Source organism: Monodon monoceros, unplaced genomic scaffold (genome assembly GCF_005190385.1).
Source record: "Monodon monoceros isolate NGI ecotype Baffin Bay Population unplaced genomic scaffold, NGI_Narwhal_1 Super_Scaffold_7, whole genome shotgun sequence".
Lineage (NCBI taxonomy): Eukaryota > Metazoa > Chordata > Mammalia > Artiodactyla > Monodontidae > Monodon > Monodon monoceros.
This window is the reverse complement of record NW_021703784.1, coordinates 77128340-77145417: the sequence shown is the minus strand read 5'-3', so window position 1 is coordinate 77145417 and position 17078 is coordinate 77128340. Positions and strand designations below refer to the sequence as shown.

General features: G+C 39.7%; 2 protein-coding genes across 4 annotated transcripts in view; both read left to right on the top strand.

The window, feature by feature from the left end:
* Positions 1–3678, top strand: part of LGR4 (leucine rich repeat containing G protein-coupled receptor 4) — a 97200-nt gene extending 93522 nt beyond the window's left edge. For both annotated transcript variants that reach the window (XM_029207725.1, XM_029207726.1), the window contains one exon: positions 618–3678. In XM_029207725.1, the coding sequence (XP_029063558.1) occupies positions 618–1894 (1277 nt within the window). In that variant the 3' untranslated portion in view covers positions 1895–3678. The remainder of the gene's footprint in view (positions 1–617) is intronic.
* Positions 3679–7137: 3459 nt separating this feature from the next.
* Positions 7138–17078, top strand: part of CCDC34 (coiled-coil domain containing 34) — a 48309-nt gene continuing 38368 nt past the window's right edge. For both annotated transcript variants that reach the window (XM_029206821.1, XM_029206822.1), the window contains exons 1-2: positions 7138–7505; positions 12256–12391. In XM_029206821.1, the coding sequence (XP_029062654.1) occupies positions 7273–7505; positions 12256–12391 (369 nt within the window). In that variant the 5' untranslated portion in view covers positions 7138–7272. The remainder of the gene's footprint in view (positions 7506–12255; positions 12392–17078) is intronic.

The following is a 17078-nucleotide window of genomic DNA, read 5'->3' as shown; positions in this document are numbered from 1 at the left end:
AAAATATATGTATTACACATACATATAATATATAATTAGTATAAAGTATATTAGGAACTAGGAAGGAAGAAGGAAAGGACCTGACATTTACTGAAGTACAACTATGTACCCAGTAGCCCGCTTAAGTACCTTGTGTATGTAATTTTACTTAAGCTGCACAACGCTGTGAAATAGGTGTTATTATCCACAAGTGAGAAAATGAAATTCTTAGAGGTTTAAGTTGCCCTCTCAAGTAAGAGCAGCAAGTTATGAACCCCAAACTCAAACTCTAGTATATCTGATTGCAAGCCCTCAGTTTATGAAGTACCTTTCAGGTACTAGACACTGTGCTATGTATATTAACTTAGGTATAAGAAAAAGTGAAAATTTTCTTTTAAATATCATTGTATGGTTTGCCCAATAGTTAATAAAAGAAATGAAATATATATACTAAAATAACATATTAAAATAAATTTTTAAATAGCCCAGTCCAACGACTAAAATATCGAAGAAACGGTAATCTTTTCAATTGGGATCAGTTCAATTTGGTAGTAGATTAATTATTCTAGTTTCTCTCTCAAGCCATATCATATGGAATATGGTCTTTTATAAGTTGTCTTTTCTCTCTTTCATTTTAGGTGCTTTTAAGCCCTGTGAACATTTACTGGGAAGCTGGATGATCCGTCTTACTGTGTGGTTCATTTTCTTGGTTGCATTGCTTTTCAACCTGCTTGTCATTTTAACAACATTTGCATCTTGTACATCACTGCCTTCCTCCAGACTGTTCATAGGCTTGATTTCTGTATCTAACTTATTCATGGGAGCCTATACCGGCATCTTAACTTTCCTGGATGCTGTGTCCTGGGGCCGATTTGCCGAATTTGGCATTTGGTGGGAGATTGGCAGTGGCTGCAAAATAGCTGGGTTTCTTGCCATTTTCTCCTCAGAGAGTGCCATATTTTTATTAATGTTAGCGGCCGTCGAAAGAAGCTTATCTGCAAAAGATATAATGAAAAATGGGAAAAGCAATCATCTCAGACAGTTCCGGATTGCTGCCCTGTTTGCTCTTCTGGGTGCGGCAGTAGCAGGCTGTTTTCCCCTTTTCCACGGAGGGGAATATTCTGCATCACCTCTGTGCTTGCCATTTCCCACAGGAGAGACCCCATCATTGGGATTTACCGTAACCTTAGTGCTGTTAAACTCACTAGCATTTTTATTAATGGCCATCATCTACACTAAACTCTACTGCAACTTGGAAAAAGAAGACCTTTCAGAGAACTCACATTCTAGCATGATTAAGCATGTTGCCTGGCTCATCTTCACCAACTGCATCTTTTTCTGCCCCGTAGCCTTTTTCTCGTTTGCGCCATTGATCACTGCCATCTCTATCAGCCCCGAAATAATGAAGTCTGTTACTCTGATATTTTTCCCATTGCCTGCTTGCCTGAATCCAGTCCTGTATGTCTTCTTCAACCCAAAGTTTAAAGAAGACTGGAAGTTACTGAAGCGACATATTACCAAGAAAAGCGGATCCGTGTCGGTTTCCGTCAGCAGCCAAGCTGGTTGTGTGGAACAGGATTTCTACTATGACTGCGGCATGTACTCACACTTGCAGGGTAACCTGACTGTGTGTGACTGCTGTGAATCCTTTCTGTTGACCAAGCCAGTGTCCTGCAAACACTTAATAAAATCACACAGCTGTCCTGCCTTGGCAGTGGGTTCTTGCCAAAGACCGGACGGCTATTGGTCCGACTGTGGCACGCAGTCTGCCCACTCTGATTACGCAGACGAAGAAGATTCCTTTGTCTCGGACAGTTCTGACCAGGTGCAGGCCTGTGGACGAGCCTGCTTCTATCAGAGTCGAGGATTCCCTTTGGTGCGCTATGCTTACAATCTCCCAAGAGTTAAAGACTGAATCAGTGTTTTTTGTGACTGTTTCCCCCATCAACCCAGTTCACAGTGTTTATAGAATGAACCCTAGTCTCATCTCTCATCTGGGAAGCACTTCTGTGATCACTGCCTGGTGTCACTTAGAAGGAGGAGAAAGGCGGCAGTTTATTTCTTAAACCAGACCTTTGCAAAGAACAAGTGCCTAAACTATCAATGGATGAAAAAATGCAGTGTCCAAGCAATGTGTAGTCTATTTGAAACAAATGTATAACTTGAAAAAGATTCTATGTATATCGTAGCAATATAGCGTTAGGTTTGTCTGATCCATAAGAAGCAAATTTATACCTATTTCTGAATTAAGCACAAGATAAAGAACAGCTGTTAATATTTTTTAAGAATATTTTAAATGGTGGTTTTGTATAATTGAAGAAAAAGTCTTGCTAATTTTACCTAATGTTTCATCATTAATCTCAGGACAACTTACTGCAGGGCCAAACAAAGGGATTGTTTCCCAGATAGGACTCTGAGAGTGCATGTAGGCATCATCGCCTGGCATTGTCTAATCCATCTCTGACATAATAGAGATTGTTTAAGAGATTTAAATCTAAAACCTGAAGATGTTTTTAGAACAATATTAACAACTGTTAGATTTTAAAAGAATAACCGAACACATTTGTTTTCAGTCACGATACACTGCTTTGTCTCAATCACAGTAATTTTTTCTTCAGTGTTTTGTGATCACACTATTAGGAAAAAGTAAAGGGCTCATTGCTGTGTGAATTAGTAGATTTGGCTAAACTACTTACATGGGACTTTAATAGTATCTGAGGGATTCGATGGCTCCGTGTAATGTTCTCATTGATAAAACACATCCTAATATCCTTGGAGCTATCAGTATTTTCCAGTTTTGTTGGTATGTGATCTACCTATAGTTTAAATTATACAGAAAGTAAATTGTGGCAAGTGATTTCATTTAGTTGGAAGAAATTGGGAGTAATTATGACACAAAGCACTTACATTTATTAGTGAGCTGGATTCTCCTGAACCTATACTATTATATGGAAGCTGCCATACATTTTCCCCCTTACTTTGATTTACAAGAGCCTGTGCAACAGCTCAGGAACGGTGTTCTTGTGCGACAAGCCAAATATGTCACTAAGGAAAAAAAAAGGCATAAAGCTTAGGCATGACAAGCCAAATATGTCACTAAGGAGAAAATAAAAGGCATAAAGCTTAGGCGTATATCTTTAAAAATCAAAAATTTTACTTGATTCTCACCTATGGACTTCTGACATGTTCACTATGTGGAGTCTTAAAGTTATAAAGGTTCAATATGTTTTTTGAACAATATGCTAAATCAGTAGCAAACCCACTGCCATATTAGTTGTTCAGGAGATACTAAAAGACATTAAGCTAGATTGCAGTTTAAAAATTAAACTGTATATAATGTGCATATAATGAATTTTTATCTTATGTAAATTATTTTTAGAACACAAGTTGGGAAATGTGGCTTCTGTTCATTTCGTTTAATTAAAGCTACCTCCTAAACTATAGTGGCTGCCAGTAGCAGAATGTTAAATTGTGGTTTATATACTTTTTGCATTGTAAATAGTCTTGGTTGTATATTGTCAGTGTAATAAAAACAGAATCTTTGTATATCAAAATCATGTAGCTTGTATAAAATGTGGGAGGGATTTATTTACAGTGTGTTGTAATTTTGTAAGGCCAACTATACACAAGTTTTTAAAATTGCTATCATGTTTGTATATTTACACATCTGATAAATATTAAATCATAACTTGGTAAAAACACCTAGCTAAAAGCTTTTTCTTTTCAAAAGTCATGTTACTGAATACTTTCATTGCACTCATTTAAAAAGTAGAATAGCAGATATCTAAAATATGTGGTAAACTGTGCTATACATATGGTAGGAAATACAATATTGTATGCAGTGTGTTTAATTATTAAAGTTTCTGGAAAGCAATCTCTTTCGCCTTAATTTATACTAGGTATATTAACGAATTTGCTTAGGGTTAAACTAAGCAAATTGACGTAAAATATTTTTAAGAGTATTAGAAGAAATGTTGAGAGAACGCTTTGCTGAAATTTAGAAGTGAGGTTTTATTCTATCTTAAGTCTGAACCATACTCACGGAAAACAAACTGTGAAATTTAAGAGGACACCATCAATGGATCTTATTTAAAAGCAAATTATTTAAAAAACTGCATGATTCCAGTTATAGCCAATTGCTCAAATGCAGTAGTCCTCCCTTTCTTCCCTTATCTGAGGTTTCACTTTCCATAGTTTTAGTTGCCTGTAGTCAACCGCAGTCCAAAAATATTAAATGGAAAATTCTAGATATAAAAAATTCATGAGTTTTGAATTGCACACCCTTCTGAGTAGTGTGATGAAATCTTGCGCTGTTCTACTCTGAAACGAGTTATCCCTTTGTGCAGTATATCCTGCCTGTTAGTCACTTAGTAGCCGTCTCTGACTATCTCAGTGCTTGTGTTCAAGGAACCCTTATTTTACTTAATAATGGCCCCAAAGCATGAGAATAGTGATGCTGGCAATTCAGATATTCTCATACTATGCCGAATTTATAAATTAAACTGTATGGGGAAAAAAACATAGTATACATAGGGTTTGGTACTATCTACAGTTTCAGGCGTCCACTGGGGGTCTCGGGACATATCCCCTGTGGATAAGAAGGGTCTATTGTGCTTAGAAATAATTCAGTATTCACAGTCATCAAGACTTCATTTTACAGATGGGAAAATAGAGGGCCTAATGAAATTTAAGTGAATACCTGACACATACAGCAAATTAGAACCCAAACCAGCACCCAGTTCCCCTTAATTTGAGATGTTTTTTGTTTTTGTTTGTTTTAAACTTCAGTATACGTTTGGAATTCCCATAACCAAAAGTAGAATACTATAATTACCCCTCCTCCCATGCCCTAGGCCCTTACTGCCCATACCCAACATCCAGCTTTGGCAGCTGTCAACAGCACGTGGTAAATCTTGTTTCCCCTTCATCCCATTCACTCACCTTCTCTAATCCCTCTGCTCCTTGGATTATTTTGAAGCAAACCTAAAACTAATTGTTTCATCTGAAAATATTTCAATATGTCCAGGGATACATTGTTTTAAATTGTGTCTCATATTGCAATAGGACTCACTGATAATGATGTTATTTTTGAAACAAAGAGATTTTCAAGCAAGGGTCACTCTTCACTTACACAAGTTTACAAAGCCAGCAAAAAACAGGAATTATCTCAAATATAGCCTGAAAGTGAAAATAAATGAGTAGTAAGAAGTTACTAAGTTAATACCCTGAAACTTAAGGGGAGAGGCCCTCTTTCGAGCTTATTTGTACATTTTATATAATGCAACCAAACTTGATTATGGTTTCTGTCCCAGTAATGAAAAGGCGCTGTAATAAAGGAGACCACAGGACTTGATTATGTTCAAGCACCAGCACCAGCGGCTCTTAGCCTCTTAGCTCCAGGATTGTTACAGCATAATGCAGTAGTTGGTCATGATGATGATTCTGAGGCGTCAAGGGCATAATTTGTTTAAAACATTTTAGATCCCATAGCAAGAGGTTACAGTGGAACAGTTTTGGAGTTTAAATGATACAAGTTACCATTTACCATTTTCTCTTGTCTGGTCCTGTGCTAGAAGCTTTGAGAATTAATAAAATATGACTGGGAGATAGATTATTTCCCTATTTTACAGAGGAGTAAGTCAGAACTTGGAAAGGCAAAACAGCTTGTTTAGGGAAAACTAGCAAATAAGAGGAAAACCACAGATTCAAATACTGGTCTCTTACATACTAAAACTTGGTGTTTTTTTTTCCTACTATGCTTCAGTAATGTGGGGTGATGTTTGTTGGGAATAGCTTCTCAAGTTTACCCCCTTATGAAGCCCTAAAGTGGCCCAGGGTGATGCTGTTGTTATTGATTCGAGAGATGCTCTCCTAAAAGGTTTTAACCAGATACACCAATATTGAGTAATTGGGATAGAGAATGAAAACTCAAGCCATTTTATTCCTCCATCAATTCTATCACTCATTTAAATTGCTCTAGTTTTCTTCCATTTTCATTGTTTTTACTGAAAATCTTAACAAAGCTTACATTCCATTTAAATAGTTTTAACCATGTCATATTTTATTAACCATAGCTTCTGTCTTCTGGATTGCCCTTAGTTACTATTATTTCTACTGTAATTCTTTGGTGTCAAATTTTGCAGATCTAAATTTCACTGAAGATTTCATATCACTCTTTGGTCAATGACAAATCCTGTGTGCTGTTTTAGCCATTGTCAGTTTTCATTGTGTGATATTTCTACAGCAATATGCATTATGAGCTGGATAAAGCCCATTTACTTAGAAGTGTACACAGTTCTGTCAGCATGAATAAAGGAACCAGCTTTAGTATCTATCACCTCTTCCTTACTACCTTCATCCCCATCCCCAATCCCTGAGGAGAGTACTCCTTCTGAAGTCCCACAAAATGTTTTCATTCCTCACAAAATGCATATAACAGAATATTTTAACGGTATGACTCTTCACCACAAAAGAATGAGGAGCTTGTAACGGCTTGTAACGGCAAGGCTTGTATTTTATGTATCTCCAGTGCTTAGCACAGACCGTAGTACACTACAGCCTTCAGAAAGGCCCCGATGTTCACATGCACTAAACAAACGAGTTCCTGTAAGATGCTAGGCAGACGAAGGGCTACCAAAAACAATGAAAGATTGTACCAAAAGTGCATTTTTAGATACACCTCTAAACTTGGATAAAGTTCGCCCCCCACCCCCTAAAATACGGCCGTGTGTGGCCGTGTGCTGAGAGAAATCACGGCTGATCCTTGAAACCCTGACCTTGTAATGATACGGAGTTAGTTTTCGCTCCTGCTTCCCCCCCACCCCCAAAATATCTGCCTTACTCAGTGATAGCACATTTCCTGTACCAAATGAACCACAGCAAACAAGGGACGGGCCCTCCAGGCTGTCAGCCGGGAGCGGGACCTTAGCCGTGAGCGGAGCGCGCGGTTAAGTCAGAAGAAGCAGCGCAGGTCCAGGCCAGGGAGGAGGGAGGGCTGCCAAGAGACAGCAGGGCGCCGGAAGCCACCTTCTACAGGGCTGGAAAAAGCCCAGGCGGCCTCCACGCGTCGCCATGGCAACGCAAAGTCAGCGCCCGCCCGGATTGGCCGCGCCGCCGCGCGCGGGGCCTGCTGGGAAAGCACGTCCCCGCCGCCGCAGACCTGCCGGTTTGAACTTGGCGGGCTCCCTGAGGGCTGCGGGGCGGTGGGGGGTTGTTTCGCCCCTTCCCGACTCCCGGTTCTTGGCCGACTGCAGGTCCAGGCCTCGGTCCTCCTCGGACTCCTTCTCCGTCCTCATGGCGGGCGCCCGGGGGCAGGGGCTAGAGGCGGTGGAGGTGTGCTCGCTGTCGCCGCCGCTGAGCTGCGGCTATTCCACCATGTCGCTGTTGTCTCCCCTCGGCCACAAGAGCTTCCCGTTTGACGACGACGACGGTGACGGGGAGGAGGAGGTAGATGTGGACGAAGATGCTCATGACTCAGAGGCCAAGGTGGAGAGCCTGAGAGGAATGGAGTTACAGGGGTGCTCCAGGTAAACCCGAGGCCGCCGGCCGATACAGCCCCTCTCAAGATTTCTTAGACCTTTCTAAGTACTTTCCTCTGGCGGCCAAACACCCTCTTGTCTTCCCTCTCAAAGGCTGCACGGGCACCTGCATGCACAGGTACTGCTGCTTTTGGCACATAGAGTCTGGGCCGGTTCTTACACATGACTACAGATTTATCATCGTTCTTAATCCTTTTTCCTGAGAATGTGATGATTCGTACAGTCTCGCTCCCCAGAGAAACGCACCTAGTCTTAAACATAAAATTTTGCTACAATTTCAGGAGTTTTATGAAAACTCAGAAAACAGACTGGGGACACTAGAACTCTTGTCCAAACCCTTAACACCAAAATGTAGTTTACTGCACCTTAGTGATACCTGGAGCTATTTTGAAAACAGTCTGATTGTCAGTGAAGTATGTTGTAGTAAGCAGTATACTTTTTATGTCATAGATTAAGAGCTGAAGCTTGGAGGCTAGCAATGTCAACTTCAGCATCCAGAGACAATGTTGGGTCTGCTCTGAGCACTGAACAGTAGAAAAGAAGTCATTGAATCAGAGAATGTTAGAATCAAAGGGGTTATTAAAGCCATCTTAATTTATTTATTTCTGCAGTTCATTCAGCAAACAGTTTGTGCCATATGGGGCCCATAAACAAGATAGGCATTGTCTCTGCTCTCATGGAATTAAAGCCTACATCTAGCCACTCATTTTACAGATAACAAAACTGGCTCAGGATACAAATAAGTCTAATTCAAAGGCATACACCTAGTTATTAGCAAAGCTGGGCCTAGTCTCAAGGTATATTGCTCATGTTTTCTCTTCCCTATGCTACGTGCCTATTGTTGGGCATAAAGAAATAGGAGCAAAGGGCCTATCCCTGCAGGAATATCTTTTTCTGGGACAGACTTAGTGATGCAGGTCCATTCAGAGGTAGACTCATTTTGTCATCTAAAGGAAGCATTTACAAGTTTCTGATTGTCAAGCTGCACAAGGCACAATACAGGAGATCTAAGACATACAGACAAAAGAACCCATGCTTTATGTGTAAGCAACCAGTTAAACCCCTTTGCTATAAGACATGCATACACAGAGTGAGTAAATGGAATATGGAACCGTATGAAGTGACTCACATACACAGTTACAACAGTGAGTCTCTTAAGAATGAGAAGTAAACATTAGTACTTTGGTAGGAATGGAGATCAGTAAGAGTGACCAAGCAAGCCACTTGTCCAGACTGGTTGTAACAACAAGAAAGTTTCAGGAGTCCGTTTTCATGTGGGCCTTTGTACAGATTCTTCAGGATCGAGTTGGTCTCAGTGATTTTTAAAATAAATTTTTAAAATAAATGATTTTAAAAATAATTTTAAAATAAAGTACCTTCTAAGCCTAATCAGCAGGACTAAGCAATGTAGACAATTTAGCAGCCCAAGGAATGATGGCCATGAAAACTACAGCTCACCTACTGAGACCTTGCATTAGCTTCCAAGAGCCAAAGCCCTGACCAAATGGAGCTCATTACAAGGGGAGCCAGTCATATTTATGTCAAACCAAAGCACGAATGAGCTGGTAACACCCCAGGGCCATAGCTGCCTTCCTATCACAGTTCATCCCCTCTGAATCAAGGCAATAGGTAAGATGTGGTCTGGAGAGAATGCAGGAATTGTGAGGCCTGTGTGTGGCAAGTGTCAGACGCTTATTAGGTGTTCAGTAAACATATGCTGAAGGGATGCCTATTTCCCACTTGCTAGAGAACAGGTAGTTGTGGTGATTGTTTTCAAATGCTTCAGAAAACCCAGCACTTCTTTTCAGGAAAGAGAAGTGTTTAGAACATTTCCTTATTCCTCCTCCCTACCTCTCACCTTTAGTTGGTGCCTTGACAGTTTGGGGGTGATGGGATGAAGAGGGCAGGTGCCTGAGCTGTAGCGGTGAGCATCCTCTTGTGGACCAGAGTGTGGAATTTTATGCCTTTTTTTTTTTTTCCCATCCGTCACCTGCCACAGGGATCCGACTGTGGCAAAACTAATAAGGTGAGGCTTTCTTGGGATAGACTCAGGCATCAGCTGCACATGATGGGGTTGAGCTGCAGGTATTTTCGGTGTATAGAGCTGTGCTTAGAGGACGCACTGACCTTCAGGTGTGTTGGATAGCACTGTGGTAAAGCTCACAGGTGACTTCAGACAAGATAATGAGAAATGCTTTCCGGGAGTCTTTTATAATATGCATTGGGCCTGCTATTCATTCAGCTTTATCCTAGAAACCCATTAGGAAACCCGTGCCTTAATAAACGTCTTGGTCATAAACAGCTGCTTATCAAGCCTCTCTTGATTATGAGCAGAGCTGTAGTATACATGCCACACTTTTTGAATACATTTGTTAAAACTGATGAGGCAAGAAATGTAATATTTAAAGTGTCATTTTAAAAAGAAAACACTGATCTCACTGATTTCTTCTTTCAACAAACATTTCTTAGGAGGCTACTATATTCTAGGCCCTAAGCTAGACTCTTGAAATAAAAAATGAGTTAAGACATGTTTTCCGTCTGTTAGGAATTCATGGTTTCTGGCAGAGATGGACAAGTGACAGAAAGCCTAAGGCACTTAGTCCAGATTTTTTTGCAGAATGAGGCAATAAAGGTTAAAACCTGAGCTAAATCTTAAAGGGAGAGTAGGAGTTAGCTATACTCCTCCTAGTAGTACTAACTGACATGTTCCAAATGCTTACTGAGTGCCCGGAACTGAGGTAAGTGCTGTAGTGTGGATCGTTCATGCCACAGTACCTGTGAGGTAGCCACTACTATTTTCTCCACTTAACAGATGAGAAACAGAGGCTTAAAGAGGTTAAAAAATGTACCTAGCTAGGAAGCAGCAGGTAGAGATTCACCCAAATGTTTTACTCCCAAATCTAAACTCTTACTTTGGCCGTGTGTGGAGGTGGAGGAAAAGAATTTCAGAATTTTAAGCAAAGCTGCAGAGCACAAGGGCGTGGCATATTCATCAACGTGCCTAAGTTCAATAAGACTGAAACGTAGAGTCCAGATCAGCTATTGGTGGAAGAAGAGGTTGGAAGATAAGCAGGGCCGATTCATGGGTGTCAGGCTGTGGAGTGTGGATTTCATCCTATGGGCAGAGGAGCACTGAAGAATTTTGAGATGGGGAGTGACATGTCGGAAGGATGCATTTGAAGGATGAATCTGGCAACGGTGGAGAATAGTTTGAAACGGAGGGAGAAAGGCCAGTTATGACCAGACAGCAGTTGTGAGGTTGTAGAAGAGAAGAATGGCTTGAGAAAACTGAAAGAAGTAAAATAGACAGGATGGGGTGATTATATGGGTGTGGGACCTAGAGGTACCAAATGTGGATGGGAAGCAGGAGTCAAAGATCTGGCTTCTGGCTTGGCTAACTGGGTGGGTGTTGGTACTCTTCCCCGAGGTAGGGTTATAAGAGGAGGAGTAAGATTCTTCTTGATGGGGAGGGTAGTGAGTGGGTGGTAGATGATTCGACTTGTTTTAGACTGGTTGCATTTGGTATTTAAGTGGAGCTATTGGATGGTTGAAAATGAAAGTTTGGAGCTGAAGAGCAAGGTTTAGCCTGGAATGCCTGATCGAGGCCTCATCAGCACCTAGTGACAGTGGAAGCTACGGGAGGGTAAGGTGGTGCTCTGCAAGACTGACAAGGAAAGATATAGGAGATAAATGACACATCAACAATGTCCCTTTCCCACTAGAATACAAATTCCATAATGACATGGATGAATGAAGAAACAGAAAAAAACAAGTAAATGGAAGCTACAAGGCAGAAAAAGCTGAGCATGGCAGTGGACGAGGCAATTGGTTGCCTGAAGCAGGAATGTTAGAGACAAAGAGGGGCTGAGTCTATAATAATGTAGTGTTTTGAGCTGCCTGGGGTCCTGAACAAGCTTTCTTTCCATGTGTGCTCATGGTTCAGCTGTTCCTGCTTTACGGGGCTTGTGTATCTGGCCAAGGCCCTGTGTTCTTTATGTATGTATGTTCTCACAGTACTTCTCCTCCCCTCTTCTTTTGAGCTTGAGTGAGTGCTTACTTTTCCACATACCCAGAAGAGACAGACTGACAGAGGTTCGTGGTGAAGACTATGGTAGGAGGTAACCCCACTCTGGGGAGCTGTGGACACCCTATCTGAGAACTGGCAAAAGGGAGTCCACCGAAACATGAAAGAATACAAGGACCATATATTTTTGATACCTTTTTATTTCAAAACAATTTCAAACTTACAGAAAAGTTGAGAGTGTAAAGAACTCTGTCTGCCCTTCACACCAAAACCTTAATTGTTACCACATTAGCTTTACCATCCTCGCTCTGTAGGCATGTATTCTTACCTTCGTGAAGTATTTAAAGGAGGAAAAGGGAAAAGTCTGCTCCAGGATCTGGTTAGAAACATGTGTTGTAATTAGTAGTCCAGATATAAGATTTTTAAGAATAAAAAAAATTGTTGTAATTGAGGCAAATGGACTGGGTGTGATTTTAGAACATGAGAGAATTCAAAGGCAGTCTGAAGGGTAAACTAATTCAAACATTGGACTTTCTGTTCATGGTTTTTCAAGTGTATATTTATATATGATTAATTCAGCATATTTATATATAAAAATCACAGTATTGTAAATATGTTGTGGAATTCTGCTTTCATTGTACAGCTAAGTGAGTTTGACTGCTAAGCCAAAGAGTTTTGAGTACAAGTGCTGTAGTATCCTCTCTTTTGCAATAGTGTGGTTGGATCCGAAGATAACCAAGAAGAACAGAAACAGGTGCAGTTACCAGAAAGCAGCCTGACACCGTGGGAAGTGTGGTTTGTTGGCAAAGAAAAAGTAGAACGTGACCGTCTGCAACGGAAGGCTCTAGAGGTAAAACTAGACAATATTCTTTCTATTTAATCCATGAGCTCACAAAGTAGAGCTGCTGTTGAAATTAAAATGTTATTGTTATTATCCCTCACAACAGACTTTTTGCATTTTCTTGTATCAATTTGCTATATTGATATTAACAACTTACTGGAGAAATAATACATGTTCATTATAAGAACATTTGGAAGATACAGCTAAGCATAATTAGGAAAATGAAAATCTCTAATCTTGTCCCCTGGAGATAACTATTGTTTGTTTTTGTGGTTTTAAAAAAAATTTATTTATTTATTTATTTTTGGCTGCAATGAGTCTTGGTTGCTGCACTTGGGCTTTTTCTAGTCGTGGTAAGAGGGGGCTACTCTTTGTTGTGGTGCGCGGGCTTCTCATTGCAGTGGCTTCTCTTGTTGCGGATGGAGCATGGGTTCTAGGCGCGCGGGCTTCAGTAGTTGTGGCATGCAGGCCCTAGAGCGCAGGCTCAGTAGTTGCGGCACACGGGCTTAGTTGCTCCACGGCATGTGGGATCTTTCCAGACCAGGGCTCGGACCTGTGTTCCCTGCATTGGCAGGCAGACTCCCAACCACTGTGCCACCAGGGAATTCCCCATAACTGTTGTTAATATTATGGCATATAGCCTTCCACATTTTCTTCTATGTAAATTTTAAAAAACGTGCAAATGTATATTCATATAGTGTCACCATATGTACATTTAACTAAAGTCAGCTGCATATACTTGGTAAAATTTTTAAGAGAAATAAAAATTGAAGTAGAGGCTGGAAATCTATCCCCATATCACTCAGAGCATGTGCCCCAGAGTGAGTTTGTGCTGGGAGGTGGGAATCTTCTGGGCTTTCAGGTTTTTTTCAGTTTCTCCTTGCCTCCCTGCCTCACTTGTGGACATTTTTGTATTCGTAATTCTCTCTGAACTCTGTCCAAACTCAAAAAATAGTTTGAGATACATTTTCACATGAATCCGTCATTCTTTGAACTCTTATCATTTGCTGTTTAGAACCTAGCAGCCAAATAGATTTGGATAGTTTGGCATCCTCCAGTATGTAGACCAACTGAATTCTCTCTATCCAGACACAGAAACCAGGTAGATTTGAGTGGTGAGGGATATGTCTTGTTTTTAATAAATAGGATTACTCTTTTGTAACCTGCTTTTTTCTGCTTATTGCATTATTAATGTTTCTGTATCATTAAATATTTTTATAGCATCATTTAAAAATGGCTAAGATTATTAAAATATATTTAGAATGTATTGAATATATAATAGAATATAGTTAACCAGTTCACTATTGTTGCATATTTAAGTTTATTCTAATTTATTACTCTCCCTGTTACTGTAAAATCCTTGGAATTGAAACTTCGCCCTCCATGATCTTCTTGGAGTAAATTTTCCATTTCAGTTTTGAAACTAGTTGTTCTTTCTGTGATGGCTTTCTAGCCAGGTAGGCAGTCTTGGCATGATTCAAATGATTGTAGAAGCCAGTACATTCTGCAGTTTCCCTATTGCAGTATACTTTGTATTCTAAGTACAAACTTATTCCTGGAAAAGTACACAGTAGTACTTGTTTCTGCTTAGAAGGGCACAGGACTTGAGAAAGACTTTATGGTTTGATGTCAGGCAGGCTTATTTAAACTTTTACACTTCCATTTCCTCATCTCTACAGTAAGGATAAAATAATGCTATCTGGTCACAGGTTTTTTTAGAGCAGCGGTCCCCAGCCTTTTTGGCACCAGGGACCAGTTTCATGGAAGACAGTTTTTCCACGGATTTGGGGGGGGGGGTGGTTCAGGAGGTAATGCGAGCGATGGGGAGCGGCAGATGAAGCTTTGCTCACTTGCCCACCACTCACCTCCTGCTGTGCGGCCCAGTTCCTAACAGGCTGCAGACCAGTACTAGTCCACAGCCTGGGGGTTGGGGAACCCCGGTTTTAGAGGATTAAATGAGACAAATTATAAAGATGGCTGGTGTTTTTATTGGTATTGTTATTGATATCATTGCTAGTCACAGTCTTTTTCTTTCTCTTTTATTGAATTATGGTTGATTTACAATGTTGTATTAGTTTCAGATATATAGCAAGCTGATTCAGTTTTATATATACATATGCACACATATATATATACACATTTTCAGATTCTTTTCCATTATAGGTTATTACAAGATATTGAATATAGTTACCTGTGCTATAGAGTAAATCCTTGTTGCTTATGTATTTTATATACAGTAGTGTGTATCTGTTAATCCCCAACTCCTAATTTTTCCCTCCCCCATCTTTCCCCTTTGGTAACCATAAGTTTGTTTTCTATGTCTGTGAGTCTATTTCTGCTTTGTAAATACATTCATTTGTATCATTTTTTTAGATTCCACATATAAGTGATATCATATGATATTTGTCTTTCTCAGTCTGACTTCACTTAGTGTGATAATTTCTAGGTCCATCCATGTTGCTACAAATGGCATTATTTCATTTATTTTTATGGCTGAGTAATATTCCATTGTGTGTGTGTATACACGTGTGTGTGTGTGTGTGTATGTGTGTATGTATGTGTATATATATATATCCCACATCTTTTTTATCCATTCATCTGTTGATGAACATTTAGGTTGCTTCCATGTCTTGGCTGTTTGAAATAGTGGTGCTGTGAACATTGGGATGCATGTATCTTTTCAAATTAGAGTTTTCATCTGTTCTGAATATATACCCAGGAGTGGAATTGTTGGATCATACGGTAACTCAATTTTTAATTTTTTAAGGAACCTCCATACTGTTCTCCCTAATGGGTACACCAATTTATATTCCTACCAACAGTGTGGGAGGGTTCCCTTTCCTCCTCACCCTCTCCAGCATTTATTATTTGTAGATTTTTTGATGGTGGCCATTCTGACCAGCGTGAGATGATACTTTATTGTAGTTTTGATTTGCATTTCTCTGTAATTAGCTATGATGAGCATCTTTTCGTGTGCCTGTGGATCATCTGTATGTCTTTGGAGAAATGTCTATTTACGTTTTCTGCCTATTTTTTGATTCTGTTGTTTCTTTTTTTTGATAATAAGCTGTATGAGCTTTTTGTATATTTTGGAAATTAATCCCTTGTTCGTTGTATCATTTGCAAATATTTTCTCCCATTCCGTAGGTTGTCTTTTCATTTTGTTTATGGTTTCCTTTGCTGTGTATATAAGCTTTTAAGTTTAATTAGGTCCCATTTATTTGTTTTTGCTTTTATTTCCATTACTATAAAAGACAGATCCAAAAAAGTATTGCTGCAGTTTATGTCAAAGAGTGTTCTGCCTATGTTTTCCTCTAAGAGTTTTATAGTATCTGGCTTTACATTTCGGGCTTTAATCCTTTTTGAGTTTATTTTTGTATATGGTGTTAGAGAACGGTCTAATATTATTCACTTACGTGTAGCTATCCAGTTTTCCCAGCACCACTTATTGAAGAGACTGTCTTTTCTCCATTGTATATTCTTGCTTGTTTTGTCAAAGCTTAATTGACCATAGGTGCGTGGGTTTATTTCTGGGTTTTCTATCCTGTTCCATTGAACTATATTTCTGCTTTTTGCACCAATACTATACTGTTTTGATTACTGTAGCTTTGTAGTATAGCCTGAAGTCAGGGAGCCAGATTTCCTCTTGCACTGTTTTCTTTCTCAGGACTGCTATTGGGGTCTTTTGGCTATTTGGGGTCTTTTATATTTCCTTACAAATTTTAAGATTCTTTTGTTCTAGTTCTATGAAAAATGCCATTGGTAATTTGGTAGGGATTACATTGAATCTGTAGATTGCCTTGGATAGTGTAGTCATTTAGACAATATTGATTCTTCCAACCCAGGAACATGGTATATCTTTCCACATGTGTGTGTCATGTTCGGTTTCTTTCATCAGGGTCTTATAGTTTTCTGAGTACAGGTCTTTTGGCTCCTTAGGTAGGTTTATTCCTAGGTATTTTATTCTTTTTGATGTGATGGTAAATGGAATTGTTTCCTTAATTTCTCTTTCTGCTCTTTCATTGTTAGTGTATAGACATGCAGCAGATTTCTGTGTATTAATTTTGTATCCTGCAATTTACTGAATTCATTGATGAGCTCTAGTAGTTTTCTGGTAGCATCATTAGGATTTTCTATGTGTAGTATTATGTCATCTGCAAACAGTAACAGGATTACTTCTTCTTTTCCAATTTGGATTCCTCATTTCTTTTTCTTCTCTGATTGCTGTGGTTGGGACTTCCAGAACTATGCTGAATAAAAGTGGCAACGTGGACATCCTTGTCTTGTTCCTAAATCCTAGAAAAAATGCTTTCAGCTTTTCACCATTGAGTATGATGTTAGCTGTGGGTTTATCATATATGGCCTTTAGTTTCTTGAGGTAGGTTCCCTCTAAGCCCACTTTCTGAAGAGTTTTTTTTTTGTGTATTTTTTTTTACATCTTTTTTAGAGTATAATTGCTTTACAATGGTGTGCTAGTTTCTGCTTTATAACAAAGTGAATCAGTTATACATATACATATGTTCCCATCTCTCTTCCTTCTTGCGTCTCCCTCCCTCCCACCCTCCCTATCCCACCCCTCTAGGTGGTCACAAAGCACTGAGCTGATCTCCCTGTGCTATGCGGCTGCTTCCCACTAGCTATCTATTGTACGGTTGGTAGTGTATATATGTCCATGCTACTCTCTCGCTTTGTCACA